Raw genomic sequence first — 17,045 nt, forward strand, 5'->3', positions numbered from 1 at the left:
GAGGTTTGTTAGCCCAGCCACTGCTCTCTAAAAATACAGATGCCAGTGACGCACTGACAGGAAGTATGAGGAGCTAATAAACACCACCAGGAACCATTTGCAGGTTTTCTATAAATCTGTGTGTAAATACAAGTCATGTTAGGCCATATTAGTCCATCAATTGCAGTGAAGCCAAAGGAGGAACAGCAGGTACACCAGGTTGGAGGATGAATCACTGTCAGAGCTTGTCTGTGCTCACTGCAGGACTGCAAAGAGGGTGAGGATGAATTTCTTCCCCAAACAAAAGCACTGAAAATAACTGTTTACAAAGTGATAGCCAGCAGGCTATCTCAGGCTTGTAGTGCTTTTAGTTCCTGAGCACATCCTCCAGGAGGGATATCTTCCTTGGTACTGACTTGTTGCCTCTGCAGAATCAGAGGTCTGTCAGTTTGCATTGCAACTTAGACAAGCCTTGTCAGTAAAATAAGAAGAAATTATTTAATCAGTATTAGGCACAGTCATATTGGCAATAATTTAAAGATGTATTGCAAATAAAACCCCAAAAGACCTCCTGATAATTCCGGGGATTTTTTTCCCCAAAATGTTTTGCTGGTTTTCATGGGGCAATGCTGTCATCCTACTCAGAAGCTCAACTGTAACTCTTCAGCAAACTGTGATCACTGGGGTTGTGGGCTGAACATTTTTGAAGATGCGATTTTTTTCAGGAGGCTGCATGCCTCTTTCTGAAAACTAATTTTCGGATCCTCGCTGTATTACAGGTGGCTGCATCACCTGGGAGGATTCCTGGAGGGATGCATGGATCTCGTTAGCCACGCAGGCGAGCGGCGGGAGAGCGGCGACCTGGGGCAAGCAAAGAGAGGGACGGGCAAACAGGGACCATGTGGGGGTCAGAGGCTCCCTGGGCACAGTGATCATGAGATTATAGAGTTCTCAATATTTGGTGATATCAGGAGGAGCACCAATAAGACTTTTATACTGAACTTCCTGAGGGCAGATGTTGGCCTATTTAAGAGACTTTTTCAGAGAGTTCCTTGGGAAGCAGCCCTTAAAAACAAAGGAGTCCAGGAAAGGAGGGCCTGCTTCAAAACAGAGATCTTGAGGGCAGAGGAACCTGTGTGCTGAAAGATGAGTCAATGAGGCAAATGTCCAGCCTGGATGGGCAATGAGGTTTTGAAGGAACTTAGGAATAAAAAGAGGATGTATCATCTTTGAAAGGAGGGTCAGGTCTCAGGAAGTATTTAAAGGGGTTGCTAGGACACGTAGGAAAAAAAAATAGGGAGGTCAAAGCTCAGTTCAAACTTAATTTGGCAACTTTTGTAAAGGATAATAAAAAATGTTTTTACAAATATATTAATGGCAGAAGGAGGGGCAAGACCAACTTTTATTCTCTACTGGATGCAGGAGGGAACTTAGTAACTGCAGATGAGGAGAAGGCAGAAGTGCTTAATGCCTTCTTTGCCTCAGTCTTTAGTGGGAAGATGGCTTGTCCTCAGGACAACTGTCCTCCTGGGTTGGTAGATGGTGTCAGGGAGCAGAATGGTCCCCCTGTTATCCAGGAGGAGGCAGTCAGAGAACTGCTGAGCTGCCTGGATGTTCATAAATCTATGGGACCAGATGGGATCCATCCCAGGGTGATGAGGGAGATGGCAGATAAGCTTGCAAAGCCTCTCTCCATCATTTACCACCAGTCCTGGCTCACTGGAGATGTTCCAGATGACTGGGAGCTGGCCAGTGCAACACCCATTCACAAAAAGGGTGGGAAGGAGGATCCTGGTAATTACAGGCCAGTTAGCCTGACCTCAGTAAGGTAATGGAACAGTTTATACTGAGTGTCATCACACAGCACTTAGAGGATGGCCAGGGGATCAGACCCAGAATGGGTTTAGGAGGGGTAGGTCGTGTTTGACCAACCTGGTCTCCTTTCATGACCAGGTGACCCACCTGGGGGATGTGGGAAAGGCTGTGGTTGTTGTGTACCTGGGCTTCAGCAAGGCCTTTGGCCCAGTGTCCCACAGCATTCCCTGGAAAAGCTGGCAGCCCGTGGCTTGGACAGGAGCGCTCTTTGCTGGGCTCAGAAGTGGCTGGAGCCCCCAGGGTGGTGGTGAATGGTGCTGCATCCAGCTGGGCATCAGTCACCAGTGGTGTCCCCCAGGGGTCTGTGCTGGGGCCAGTCCTGTTCAATACTGTTGTTGATGACATGGGTGAGGGCACTGAGTCTTTCATCAGTAAATCTGCAGACAACACTGAGCTGGGAGCATGTGTCAATCTTGGAAGGTAGGAGGGCTCTGCAGGAGACCTGGAATGGTTGGCTGGAGGGGCAGAGTCCAGTAAGATGAAGTTTAACAAGTCCGGGTGCCAAGTCCTGCGTTTTGGCCACAATAACCCCTGCAATGTTTCAGGCTGGGGATGGTGTGGCTGGACAGCGCCCAGGCAGAAAGGGACCTGGGGGTGCTGGTCCACAGCTGGCTGAACATGAGCCAGCACTGTGCCCTGGTGGCCAGGAAGGCCAACGGCCCCTGGCCTGGGTCAGGAACGGTGTGGCCAGCAGGAGCAGGGAGGTCATGGTTCCCCTGTACTCAGCACTGGTGAGGTGACACCCTGAGTGTGTGTCCAGTTCTGTCCCCTCAGTTTAGGGAGGATGCTGATGCTTGAGCGCATCCAGGGGCGGCAGCGAGGCTGGTGAGGGCTTGGAGCACAAACCCTGTGAGGAACGGCTAAGGGAGCTGGGGCTGTTCAGCCTGGACAAAAGGAGACCCAAGGGTGACCTTATCATGACCTCACCACTCTCCACAACTCCCTGAAAGGTGTTTGTAGTCAGGGGATTGGTCTCTCTCTCCAGGCAGCACTGACAGAATGACAGGACACAGGCTGTGCCAAGGGAAATACAGGTTGGACATCAGGAAAAAGCTTTTTATGGAAAGAGTGATCAAGTACTGGGATGGTCTGCCTGGGGAGGTGGTGGAGTCACCATCCCTGGATGTGATGAAAAAAAGACTGGATGTGGCACTCAGTGCCATGGTTTAGTTGAGGTGTTTGGGCATGGGTTGGACTCGATAATCTTGGAGGTCTCTTCCAACCCAGTGATTCTGTGATTCTGTAATTTTCTCATTAGACATGTCACATCTCTCTGCTGATGATAAAATTGAGTCATGAAAAGAGTCATCTCTGAAATGTCAAAGATTTGGTAAGTAAATGAAGCTATTTCTGAGCCCAAGTAGTCTAAATAAGGTTTATATATGAAAGATGAAAGGTGACAAATACTGGTTTTATGCAAAAAGTTCTGGCATTATCTGGAGAAAATATTTTTCTTTTGCTATTACTACCCTGTCTACTGTGCAAAGGCATGGTGCCATTATTCTTTGGATCTTTGGAGTTGGGACAGATTTTGAACTTGCAGAAGTTGTGGAATGAAGATGTGTTTTGTATATAGTACTGGGCTAAATCTCCTGTCATTTACACTGATATAGGATTACTGTTAAAATGATACAGCCAATGCATGGAGACACAAATCTCACTGTGCTGCTGTGCCATTTTTATTGCTCTGAGTACAGAGGATATTTTCTAGTGCAGTAGGAAAAGCGTGTGAAAAAATAAATGGGCACAGATCCAGTCTATCAGAACTGAGGCTGGACACTTTTGATGTCTGCAGTGACATTCATTATGGGCTTGGCTTCTGTTAGGCACAGGGAGCAATCCATTAAATGATTGCAAAGAGCAGTGAGCTTTTTTAAAAGGCAGGTTGTAGTGTGCTCAGCTAAAAGCTGTGCTGGCTGTAGGAGTTTTCACTTCTACCTCATTCGACCCACACAGATTGCTTCAAAATTCCAGCCAGAATATTGCTACCCCCATTCCATTATCAGCTGGCATAATAAAAGCCCTGGCATATTACTGCAACTAAAACCTACTGGAAAACTAGGAATTCCAGTATATTTTTAGAGATTTCCTCTGCATAGATTTTTCCAAATATTTTGTAGAAGTTTATTTAGGTCTTTAAATGTGTTTGATATCAACCCTGTTTCTCTGGAGGAGCAGACTTTATATGTGTATGTAGAAATAGAGGGGGGACAGTGAGGAGTTCTCTGAGTTAGATAAAAGGTGCTTCAAGGCATGACCAGCTCTAGACCTGTACCTCTGTGTGCCATCAGATGAAGTGCAGTCATCACAGATGAGGCACAGCTATGTTAAGGACCCAGCCTGAAGCCTGGCCCTCTGTGGCTGCTCTGTCCCCAGTCACTTGTGGACCCCTCAGCCCCACCTGGCACAAACAGCACAGCCTGTGCTTAGCTGTGGTGGTCAAAGAGACTCCCCTGGCTTTTGGGCTGCAGGTGTGGTGCTGATGACATCTCTCTGCTGCTGATAACATCAAACCTGCCTCCACTCACCCTCTGCCAGTCCTTCATATGCCTTTTTTATCTTTCAGAGTTTATTTTAAAGGGAAGAATACTTTGGTTTCTCGTCCTTGTTTCTAATCTCTTCACTGCAAGAGCCTTTCAATTATAAACAATATGGACAGTGTAAAAATCAAGTACCATTAAGCAATGTTACCACTTTGCTAACTGCAAACAGGAATATGAATGTTAACCTCGACTGCAGAGAAAGATGAAGCAGATTAACTTCTATAGGTTTTGAAAGTACTTAGCAAAGAGAGCTACAACCACTGTCCTCATCGTTAACCTGGTTTCAGCTTCATGCAGTTTGAGACAGTTTCTGATGGTGTTAAGAAAAGATCAGTTGAGCTGTGTATTGCAACCTCTAATTCCCTCTAAATATTCCCTAATTCCTCTAAGTATTTTACGTTTCCTCATGAAAAGAAAACCTTGCTATCTGATAAGTACAGACAGCATAGGCTCATTGTATCCTCGTACAGAGCACAGTCAGAAGAACCAGAACTTACTTTCCCTGCACCACGGAGGGATGGGAGAGCCTGCTTTGCCTGCCCTGCCATCTGGGAAGGCCTCCTCCACTGCCCAGGCATCTGCACTGCAGGGCTGGCATGAACTTCCCATTGAAGCATCTTCCTTCTGCCACAACTTGGCACAATACTATCAGATTTTTGATGACAAGTCAGAAAACTTTAGTCAAGTGTTAAACTTACACAGGGTTTCTGAATGTCAGTCCTGTAACATTTCTTCTGATCAAAATAGTCTGCTGATTAGGTTTCACGTGGCTAGATTTTGAAAGAAGGACAGGAAGCAGTTCACGTGCTGCACCAGCAAAATCAATCTCAAACCAGAATTATTTTACAGGAACCAAAGTTATTATTGAAATATTTCATGGCTGTATGCAATACATGTATACCGAGATGAGATAATATTGTCTTAGGAATATTGTGCATATATCCTGCTCTAGGATGCAGACTTTTTTTTAGTCTAAAACCAATTTAATGTAAATATTTAATACTTGGCTTATTCTTATTAATTTACATACTTACCATGAACCAGACATACATAAATGATAACTGTGAGGTTTGTCAGATTAAATGTGGTCTTCATCCAAGAATTTCAGATTCAGTAGAAAGATCTCTCTGCCTTATATAGGCACTGAGGCATTGAGTAATATCCTTAATTATTTAGCTAAGAGGAAAGCTTCTATAGATGTTATTCTCATGTACACATTTTCCAGAGCAGCATTATATCATATCGCAATTATCAAGTTCCTGCCAGGTTTTGGTTTTGTTGGGGGTTTTTAAAGGTAAAAATAAGTAGATAGCTCAAATTGTTTTGAAGTTTAAACTATTATTCCTGTATAGCATCACTACATGGACAATGCAGCCCTGAAAGCCCAGTGATTTACTTGTGATATTTTTACACTGATGCTAAGTTTCAGACTCCTTCACAATACTTTCATTTTCTGTGAATAAACTGAAGTTTTGAATGTGTTCATTGGGGCATGAGAGGTTGTTGTTTCTTCTCTCTCTACACCATCATCTGCAAATTGCTTAATAGCATAAATCAATATCAATGTCACATAAATGCTATAGGGCTTTCATCTGTGGTTGTAGTGCTGTTGAGATCCTGCTGGATTACCAGGTTAGGTTTGTTGTAATGTGGAGATTCTGTTCACAGCCTTTGAAGATTTACTGACTTTTTAAGATGAGGTCAGGCTAAGAAATCAGTATTCTTTAAGTGAAATACACCCTGATCCACTGAAGATTAAACTGGGTGGCCGGGTACTGTTAATCTCTGTAGCCACAAGAGCCAGTGCTCTGATGGGCATTGCCACCCAGAGGGCAGTGGCATTGGGTCTGCACATGAATAAGCTCCTAAAGCCCAGCAGCTCTGTCTGCATCAGACCCACCCAGATGCCCCAAGAGCAGGAGCACAGAGTGCTCTGATTTTAATCCCCACTCACAGATGCTTCTGAGATGGAGTGTGTGTGATGTGGGTCCATGGACAGTGCCAGGAGCCTGCCTGCCTTCCCTGTGCGCTCGGCTCAGCCTCTTGGACTTGTTGAAGGCTGACAGTGAATGTGACACAGATTGTGCTGCTCCTCAGCACTGGAGAAGGGTGGGGAACACTGGCAGGGTGAGCAGCACAGCACGAGCCTCACTTGAGTGTCTGACATGGTGAGCACAGCAGCTCTTCCCAGGAACAGCCTGGGGCCAGGAACAACTCTGGGCTTGTAACCAGGCTTGTATGACTCCTGTGGTGCCCTGGACCAAACTGGGCTCCCCTGTTCCTTACTTCAGGGAAGTGTGAAGAGAATGAAGTCTTGGGTTCAGCAGCCCTTGATCTTTTACTTCTGGCACATGTTTAGCAGAGTGCTGTACAGAAAGGAATCTGTTTCAGCATGTGGGCAGGACAACTCATCTCTTCGCAAGAAACTGCATTGACACATCTTTTTGCTTCTGATGGACATCCTGTTAATTAGATATTTCTTTAATAGTAGCCAACAAAAAATAAAAACAACAACAACAACAACAACAAAAAAAAAACTGGCAAAACCAACAATTTATTCAGCTGGTATGGATTTGTTTTTTCTCTCTTCTGTGTTAAGCTTCAAAAAATAAATTAATACTGGCATAGAGGCCAGTCCAAAATTTACATGGTATTTCTGTCCTTCTCAGTTAGACTTGATTGCTTATATAAGACTGCAGTAATATATGTTTGGTGTGGGACTGGTTGGCAGGAGGATGTGAATTTACATTGAATTATCAAAGAACTCTGTCATCCCAGACTGATATAACCAAAGACATCTTTCTTCCTTTTATGGCTATTCATGTTTTCTACCACTTGAGTTTTTTTCCATGTTAGCAAAATGAAAAAGAATCAAAAATCTCTTGATCTAAATCTTTTATTTTTACTAGACTGAAAAGGTATTGAGTTGCTTATATGACAATCAGTACCTGACAGATGTAACATCCCTTTCTAATGCCCTAGATGCAATGCTTCTTAATGTAAAAAACAGTAAAACAAAGGAAAGAAAATCTGGGGCTTTGGTTTACCTTCCTGTCTTGTAAAAGAAGGTGAAGAATTGAATTGTCACAGGTGAACTGAGACTACATCCTGCAGCTAGAGAATGTAAAGAGAATTTAAAGAAATCTTTCTTAAAAAAGTCTTACATAGTATTATCAATTCCTATACAAAATAATTTAATGTTTTAAATACTTTTTAAATAATTTATCTATATTTCAAACTAATTTGTTTAAAATTTTATGTTTGGAACCTTTTTGGCATTAACACTTAAATAATTTTTTAATAATAAAAAGTCTTTTAAATATTCAATACATTTCAATATAAAAACAGAAAAAGTAATATACATTGTTCACACATAGTATTTTACATGACACCTGAGCTCTAGAGTGAGCTTTTGAATTTGTCAGGCAAGTCATAGCTTAGTTGTGGTGAACCACTTCTTATTCTCCATCTGGCCTCTTTAAGATTATAACAGATCTTTACCATCAATATGTAGACTTTAATATTATATACACATACTGTATACAGTATTTAATTTCCATCTCTATGCCCAGAATTGTAAATAAATATTTTTTTTCACAGCATTTAGATCAAAATATTGTTTAGAGCATACACAAATATATTTAAGACACACACAAGTTGACAAGAACCATACCGATTTTGCTCAGCTCAGTTACAGGGAAATTTAACTTATAGGTGCCAAATAACATAAGGGAGGAATCACTCTTATATTTAAAATGTATAATAAAGTTATTACCAAATGTTTACAGGTTGTGTCAACAGTAGGAAAATGAGGGTTCCCTTGTCCCCTTGGTGCATTTCCATTGACCCTGCCAACGCTGAAGGCAGTGTGGGCAGAATGCTGGTGTCTCACAGCCCCTCGTCAGCACCCCCAGGTCTCTGGCAGTTCTACCAACCCACTGGGACAGATTCTGGCAGCACTTCACCTAAGGCCAAACTCCAGTTTTTAAGGGTACATGTCTGCCACTGAAAATGAGGTTTACTGTCAAATCGTGGCTTGCTTTCTCCATCCTCCTGAATTTAGAAAGATGATTTCCACAGGTACTGTAAACAGATTTGGGTGAAAAGATGGGGACTCTCATGCTTCCTATACCACATGCATCATGTACTATGAGTGCAAAGTAGTCCTCTAAAGTCTTCATCTTTCTTGAAGAGCTATTCTCCAAGAGGACCCCAAAACTTTACACAGTCTAAATGGAACACTCTACATAGCTATTTAGGGATACCTGCAGCAGGAAAAAATACCAGTGCAAATCAACATTCTCATCAGGAAGCCTAGCCTAGAAAGATTACCCAGAAGAGGAGCACATGCCACATGATATGTGCAGTTATTCACAAATGAACCAAACTCACATTTCAGAGTTTGCACTCATGGTTTCCCATTCATATTCAATCTATAAACTAGAAACTATTTGCAGGAATTATTACATGGGTTAGTGTTAATAGTTGCTCCTGAAAATATAACTTCTTCACAAATAATTCTGACACATGGTTTCAGGATGAACTTACATGAAGCTTTTGAATCTTTTGCTTCTGTCTTTCAAGTGTGAGTTTTGGAATGCACCTTCAGGAAAAACAGAATTCACAAACTGAGAAATATCCTGCCTGCCTTCCACTCCTCCTGCCCTATCTCAGGCACAAAGGTGCTTGTACAAGGTGTTCAATCAGGTGAAGAGTGATACCTGGGGTGACTCTGGGCTTGCTTTCCATGAAATTTGATTCTCCTGCTTCCAAGGGAGCAGACTCCAGAAGGCAATAATTACCTAGAGAGGGTAAGTATTACAGCCACTTTATTTTAATATATTTTAAGAGATAAACTGAGGCCTTGAGTTTATTTCACAGTAAAACATGGAACAAAAACAGGCCTCTGTTTGTGTCTCTGAAGACCACAGTCAAAGAAATTGGATTCTGTAGGATAAGGAAGCAACCAATGCTAAACAAATCCTCTCCCACATCTTTTACCACTTACAGCACTGGTTAGGAATACTGGTGTGCCAATGAGGGACTCATTCTCAGCTCTTTTGTCCACATAAAGTTTCAGATCCTGGTATTCTCAGCTCAGCCCTTTTCATTGAGACATCAAAGTGACAACAAAACTAAGTGTATATTGACGAGAATTTCAGAACAAAAGATAACATATAAGTGCTGAACTACTAGTTTTGCCTTTGCAAAAGTCTGTTTAGACTGGGAAAATTTGTATGTAAGTTTTTATCATCCTTTCCTTGGATGCATCTGCAGTTTATATATATATTTATACAGTTAATAGTTTATATCAGAAGCAAGAAGCTTCATTATTCATTAGTACCCATCTGATGACAGACTGAGCAGAAAAGGTGCAGTTTTCTTGTAAGACAATGTTACGTGGACTCAACAGGAGTTCTATAAAAGGCTAAGCATACAACAGATCAAATATTTAACTTTTAAATGAAAATCTTGATCTCAGGATTTAATGGCTTTTTTTGCCTTAGATTCTTCATTTATGCTTCAGCCTGTACAAGACATTGAGTTACTTTTTCCACACTGGAACCCAGTTAACAGGAAAGACACAAGTGTGGGGGTTGGGTTTTTTTAACAAGCGACAATGAAGGCATCATAAATCAATAATTTTTCTTTTTTATAGTTAAAATGGTTATTAGTTGAAAGAATACCTTTCTGGGGAGAAGGCAAATGTAGTAAACACCGCAACAATTACTGAGATGCATGTTTTAGAATTCAAGCCAAATTTCTATGTCAAATCCAGAAGGATATGAAGGGCAAGTTATGGGGTGTGTCCTCTGAACTTTCAGGTGTCTCGTGTCTCAGACAAATTCAAAATCCTGAAATTCATATATGTTGTATACAAAGTGCATGGAGGGAGTTACAGGGTATGAGTGAGGAGCTGAAGTGCTACATAAGACATTTCTCCCTTTTCTCTGTTTGAGCAGCCATTTGGCTTTAATCCTTTCCTAAACACGTTTATGATCACTCACTCAAATAGATAAGATGGACTGTGCTATCCTTTATAACAAAGTCTGGAAGAGGTGCCATTTCTGGCATTGCCTACGTCTTATTTTGGAACAGCCAGTTCGAACATGTGTAAGAGGTGGTGGTGCAACTCCCCGTCATTCTAAAGGGACTTGCAGCCACTTGGCATTTTCCACAAAAGAGTGCTCAGAGGAGGTATACAGACACAGCCCAGAGAGAAACTGTTGGCTTCCTTTCTGAAATGGTACCATTCTTCCAAAAGGAACTCAGGAACGGAGGGGAGGCAAAAGAAAGCGGACAATGAGAAGCATTATACTCATTAAAAACAAGCACTCAAAAGACCCCACATTCTTATTTTGCTACATACCAATCAGAGAAGCATATTTTCGTTAGGAGTTAAGCAAAATCTTTAGACACAGCCTCTACAAAGTTTGGTGCTGACATTAAAATACCAATTGTACAAATGATTGTGAAGACTGAAAAGGCCATCAAGCAGAGCCGATCCACTACAGAGGCTGCAAATTTCCATTCATTGCAAATGGCTTCCTCTTCATCCTGGTCTCTGAATCTGTTTGCAATGTACCTGACCTCTTCCAAAATCTTAGCCAAATCTGGGTCACCTTCAGAGGGGTGGCCACTGTGCAGCAGGTTTTCTTCATCTGTTGGTGAGCAGGTCATCCTCCCACAGATCACGCCTGAATCAGTGGTGGGTGTGCAGTGAACCCCTTCCAGCCCCCTGAACCCAATGTACAGCATGTTCCCATTACTGGATTGCTGTCCACTCACAGTGTTCATCTCCACACTGGACAGGCTGCAGCGACGCTGTTTATGCTGGCAGGCAGGACGCACTTTATCTTCCCCCGGTCTCTTCATCCTCAGAAACCAAGCACACCAGTTCAGAAGGATGATTCTTGTCTGAAAGAAAATTTCTGAGAATAAGCATCTCTTCACACAGCCACTGTCTCTGGTGCTGCTGGTATTCAGGCAGCTGGGGTGACTGGTCCATGGTCTCTCTTAGCCTGCACTGCATTCTAGAAGGTGTGCTGATTAATTTACCAATCACTGGGGTTCTTTTCTTATTCTAGCAGTGATACTGATTGCCTCAGGCTGACTATCAGTACTGGGACCCCCCTCCTCTGATGGAAGTATCCATAGTGTTAATTCTTCCCAGAACTTGAACAGGGACATGGCAGCCTTTTCCACCTTTACTAAAAACCACAGGTTGGACAAACCAAACCAAACTCTTACTGAAGAAGAGTTACTTTTTAATAGTCTTAATAACACTGCTTTGGATGGTAGTCAATAAAGTTACAATTCTTTCTTCTCTTATTTGTACTCTAATATTAAATTCACATCTGCTACTGTTTGGGTGGGGCTGCTAAAACAGATTTTGGACTGGACTGGACCACCAAGTCTAAAATGTTATGGCTCTTTTCATATTGTGCTCACAACAGTTGGTTGCAGATTTTAGAAAAGAGATGTGGATATAACATGAAGAAAATATGGAAAAAATACTTTAATTTTTAAAAAAATGCTTTGCAGATTTAATCTGTGTGCATCATTTTACTGTTTTCCACATTGCCTTAATCAAGCCTTACAGAAAGAGCAGGAAAGCCAGAGACTGTTCCACTTCAAATGAAAGCTTCTGTGATTTATTTAAATCAGATTTTAAGAGCTCATTCCAGCATTTCTTTTTTAGAGTTCTAATGAAATATTATTGTATCATATAATATGCAAGCCTTCTCCTGTAATTAATATTATATTTGGTCCATTTATTCTGACTCTGGATTGTTCTCAGAGTCGATGTTATATCCATGCAAATATCCCAGACAGAGACAGATCTTGCCCTATTACTTTTTTTACACTATCAAGCTTCACCAGGAAGGATAATATTCTGTTAATTGAGGGCCTGATCCAAAATCTACCAGTGTTCAAATAATGTTGGCTGGACTAAAGCCTCTCAACACTAGAGCTCGCTCCTCAACCTCAAGTACTCTGTTTTCTGAGGATGCTTGGCTCAGTACTAAACACTGTCCCCTTTAGGTCATCAAACACACGTCTAAAGAGATCTACCTTTTATTCTTTTCACTGAGATTTATTTTAAAGTCACCACCCCAGAACAAGCCAGGGAATATCTCATTATCTCTTGTCTTCAGGGTACTGCTGTGTGCACATTCTTTCCAGCTAGTAAGGATAGTAATAACTCATTGTTCTAGAGAGAAAAAAGAAGAAAGGGGTTTCCATCTTCAGAAAGTCCTGATGCTGCCAGGAGCTGGATGAAGTCAAAGGAGAAGACATTCAGCTGATGACAGCAGTGTGTAGTTATCTAATATCAGCACAATGTTCTCTGTAAAACCCACCCCTCATAGAAAGACATTATTTTTAAAGTCTTCTGTGCTTATAAAAAATTATTTGGACTTTACAGATGCTCTTGAACAGAGATCTAAAGATCAGGATTTTCAGAGCAAATTCCACTTTAACAGCCATCTTTACCAGATGCTTTTTAGGCTACAGATGTTTCTGTTTGGGCAGCAGCTGAGTGTGCAGCAGCTGCACAGCTGCACCTTCAGAGTAGTGTACTTCATGCATTTATCATCTCCATCAGCACCTTACTCTATTCTTCTACCTGGTTTACTTCTAACACCTGGAGCTTATTTGAAAATCACCTTCATTTATATGTTTAGGTTTTAACAAAACTCTGAGCTGCATGTAGTTGTTTTGAAGGATATAAGAAGTTGGTGGAAGTATATTCATTCTCTCTTGCACCCAAACAGTTTCTAAGAAACCAACCACATGGAACATGTCTGGACACCTCATCTGTGGTGAAACAGCTTTTCTAAACAAAATGTCTGGGAAGGATTTATATGATTTTAACAGTAGGAGGAAATAATGGGCCACTAGCTACTCAATCACATCCCTGAGCTGGACATTGATGCAATGGAAAAATCAAACCTTACCCATTTAGGCATTTTTCCTCCATCTGGATCATGATGGTGGTATTGCAGAACAATAACGGTGACAACAACAGAAAGACCAACAATAATCATAGTGCTGGCAAAATACTGAGCTGCAAAATAATGAAAAAATTACAGAAGCATATTTTGCCTGACATAGCTTTAATAAAGGGTGTTTATATATGCATTCAAAGCATTTAGCTCTTTTCCCAGTGTAGTGCTGCTCTATGTGCTTTTTAAGATTTCTCAGCAGCACAAACATGGGACATTGTTTTGAGGGGACAGCCAGCATCTAGCTGCTGCTCTTGTGGAACTGAGCACTCACCTTTTCTAAGAAACCTAGACACAGGCTGCCTCCTAATTTTCTTTCAGCTTTATTATATAAACTAACTAGTACTTGCTTTGAAAAGTTTCTCTTTTTGTTTGAACAATTACAGTGAGAAGATTTAATTATGTTTAGCTCATGTATTCCAATTTCCTAATCGGAATTAGGAATACAGAACACAATCTGGCCAACTGTGTCAAAACTGGAACAAATTCTTCCATGGAAAATTGATTCTCTTACGCTTTCCCCAAATACATACAGGTTCTCTATTTCATTCAGAGCCATAAGAGCCTCTCATCAACTGGCAAGATTTGTCTAATTCAATTTCAGTCGTCCATTGTACAGCTGGTGATTTGCCTTAATGCTGGCCTTTGCACAAAGTCACTGCACATTGTTTGCTAAAAAAATCCAAGTGACTAAAAGCTTACCAATTAAGGGCACAGAGTCAGAGGTTGCTGGCATAATTTCAGCCACAAGCAGCATGAAGACAGTGAGCGACAATAAAACTGTTATACCTGAAAGATAAACATAAGGTATGAAAGCATATCACTAGCTTGTGATTACAACAGGGAGAGAAACAAAATGAATCTGCAGGAGTGTTCTCTGCAAGATGCAATCCCCCTGTAACTTTGCTCCAGCATGCTTGTGGCACTCCTGTCCTTCCTGGGACCCCTGTCCTATCCTGGGACCCCTGTCCTTCCCTGGGACTCCTGTCCTTCCCTGGGACCCCTGTCCTATCCTGGGACCCCTGTCCTTCCCTGGGACTCCTGTCCTTCCCTGGGACCCCTGTCCTATCCTGGGACCCCTGTCCTTCCCTGGGACTCCTGTCCTTCCCTGGGACCCCTGTCCTATCCTGGGACCCCTGTCCTATCCTGGGACCCCTGTCCTTCCCTGGGACCCCTATCCTATCCTGGGACCCCTGTCCTTCCCTGGGACCCCTGTCCTATCCTGGTACTCCTGTCCTATCCTGGGACCCCTGTCCTTCCCTGGGACTCCTGTCCTATCCTGGGACCCCTGTCCTTCCCTGGGACCCCTGTCCTTCCCTGGGACCCCTGTCCTATCCTGGGACCCCTGCCCTTCCCTGGGACCCCTGTCCTTCCCTGGGACCCCTGTCCTATCCTGGGACCCCTGTCCTTCCCTGGGACTCCTGTCCTTCCCTGGGACCCCTGTCCTATCCTGGGACCCCTGTCCTTCCCTGGGACCCCTGTCCTTCCCTGGGACCCCTGTCCTATCCTGGGACCCCTGTCCTTCCCTGGGACCCCTGTCCTATCCTGGGACCCCTGTCCTATCCTGGGACCCCTGTCCTCCCCTGGGACCCCTGTCCTATCCTGGGACCCCTGTCCTTCCCTGGGACTCCTGTCCTTCCCTGGGACTCCTGTCCTATCCTGGGACCCCTGTCCTTCCCTGGGACCCCTGTCCTATCCTGGGACCCCTGTCCTTCCCTGGGACCCCTGTCCTTCCCCTGGGACCCCTGTCCTCCCCTGGGACCCCTGTCCTATCCTGGGACCCCTGTCCTTCCCTGGGACTCCTGTCCTTCCCTGGGACCCCTGTCCTATCCTGGGACCCCTGTCCTTCCCTGGGAGTCCTGTCCTTCCCTGGGACCCCTGTCCTATCCTGGGACCCCTGTCCTTCCCTTGGACCCCTGTCCTTCCCTGGGACCCCTGTCCTTCCCTGGGACTCCTGTCCTATCCTGGGACCCCTGTCCTTCCCTGGGACCCCTGTCCTATCCTGGGACCCCTGTCCTTCCCTGGGACCCCTGTCCTTCCCTGGGACCCCTGTCCTTCCCTGGGACTCCTGTCCTTCCCTGGGACCCCTGTCCTTCCCTGGGACCCCTGTCCTATCCTGGGACCCCTGTCCTTCCCTGGGACTCCTGTCCTATCCTGGGACCCCTGTCCTTCCCTGGGACTCCTGTCCTTCCCTGGGACCCCTGTCCTATCCTGGGACCCCTGTCCTTCCCTGGGAGTCCTGTCCTTCCCTGGGACCCCTGTCCTATCCTGGGACCCCTGTCCTTCCCTTGGACCCCTGTCCTTCCCTGGGACTCCTGTCCTATCCTGGGACCCCTGTCCTTCCCTGGGACTCCTGTCCTATCCTGGGACCCCTGTCCTTCCCTGGGACCCCTGTCCTATCCTGGGACCCCTGTCCTTCCCTGGGACCCCTGTCCTATCCTGGGACCCCTGTCCTTCCCTGGGACTCCTGTCCTTCCCTGGGACCCCTGTCCTATCCTGGGACCCCTGTCCTTCCCTGGGACTCCTGTCCTTCCCTGGGACCCCTGTCCTTCCCTGGGACCCCTGTCCTATCCTGGGACCCCTGTCCTTCCCTGGGACCCCTGTCCTTCCCTGGGACCCCTGTCCTTCCCTGGGACTCCTGTCCTTCCCTGGGACCCCTGTCCTTCCCTGGGACCCCTGTCCTATCCTGGGACCCCTGTCCTTCCCTGGGACCCCTGTCCTTCCCTGGGACCCCTGTCCTTCCCGGGACTCCCCCAAGTTCAGGGTAGCAGTGCTGCCAAACCAGTGGCAATGCCTGCACAGACATGGGTATTTTTAGAGCCTTGTAATGGTTCAACTTTTATCATCATCATTTGCTAATTAGCTGAGGCAAATCAAAGCAGCAATTCTTGCACTGTATTAGCTTGAGAAACATGGTGTGAATCTGAGTATTTGAGCATGTGCCACTTCATTAATTGTCATAGAAGCTATAGGTGGTGTAATGCATAAATTTCCTCAAAAGCAGATTTGCTGCCTTGGACAGAGTTTGGTATCTTTTGATATTAGTGTTGGGTTTTGCAGGGAATTATGCCCAAGCAGTATTGACTGTTGATTTTTGGCGTTTGACTTCTGTTGTTCAATGGCAAGTTCTCATCTTTCTGGAAAAAGACTTAACTCTCTTCTCAGAACCAGGCTTAAACAATAAAGAGTAACTGTAAGGTGGGAAAGGATTAAGAAACAAACAATTCATCTTAAAATATAGTGAAGCACAACTTAATTAAGGAATCTGTTACTCCTCAGTTAAACCATATTCTGGAGAAATGTCAATTTTTCTACCTTTAAACAGCAGTGCTTACTTGGTAGAAGTCAGTCATTTGAATTTTGCATGGGACAAAATATTTCTTTACATAAACTCCATCTTAAAGATCAAGTACTCAAAACCAGATTTGTTTCACAAACTATTGCTTAAGTTAAAATTCACAATAAAAAGTAAAATAGGAGCAATTAGAATCAATCTTTCTGAGAATCAGTCTTTCTGAGAAGGCACCATAGGTTCTTAATACAACTCAATATTAAAAGGAAGTATTAAGAAGAATTCAGTGTTAAAGTGTTCAAATGTGTATTTGTAAACTTAAGCTTTACCTACTGAATGTGAGATTCA

The 17,045-nt window shown here is 43.9% G+C and overlaps 1 protein-coding gene across 1 annotated transcript in view; it reads right to left on the minus strand.

Moving 5' to 3' along the window:
* Nucleotides 1–10,796: 10,796 nt before the first annotated feature.
* CHRFAM7A (CHRNA7 (exons 5-10) and FAM7A (exons A-E) fusion) overlaps nucleotides 10,797–17,045 on the minus strand; it is a 37,627-nt gene continuing 31,378 nt past the window's right edge. The window contains exons 8-10 of the mRNA XM_062501433.1: nucleotides 14,108–14,194; nucleotides 13,358–13,467; nucleotides 10,797–11,315 (exon numbers count right to left, since the gene is read on the minus strand). Of these exons, the coding sequence (XP_062357417.1) occupies nucleotides 10,797–11,315; nucleotides 13,358–13,467; nucleotides 14,108–14,194 (716 nt within the window). The remainder of the gene's footprint in view (nucleotides 11,316–13,357; nucleotides 13,468–14,107; nucleotides 14,195–17,045) is intronic.

This window comes from Cinclus cinclus, chromosome 13 (genome assembly GCF_963662255.1).
Source record: "Cinclus cinclus chromosome 13, bCinCin1.1, whole genome shotgun sequence".
NCBI lineage: Eukaryota > Metazoa > Chordata > Aves > Passeriformes > Cinclidae > Cinclus > Cinclus cinclus.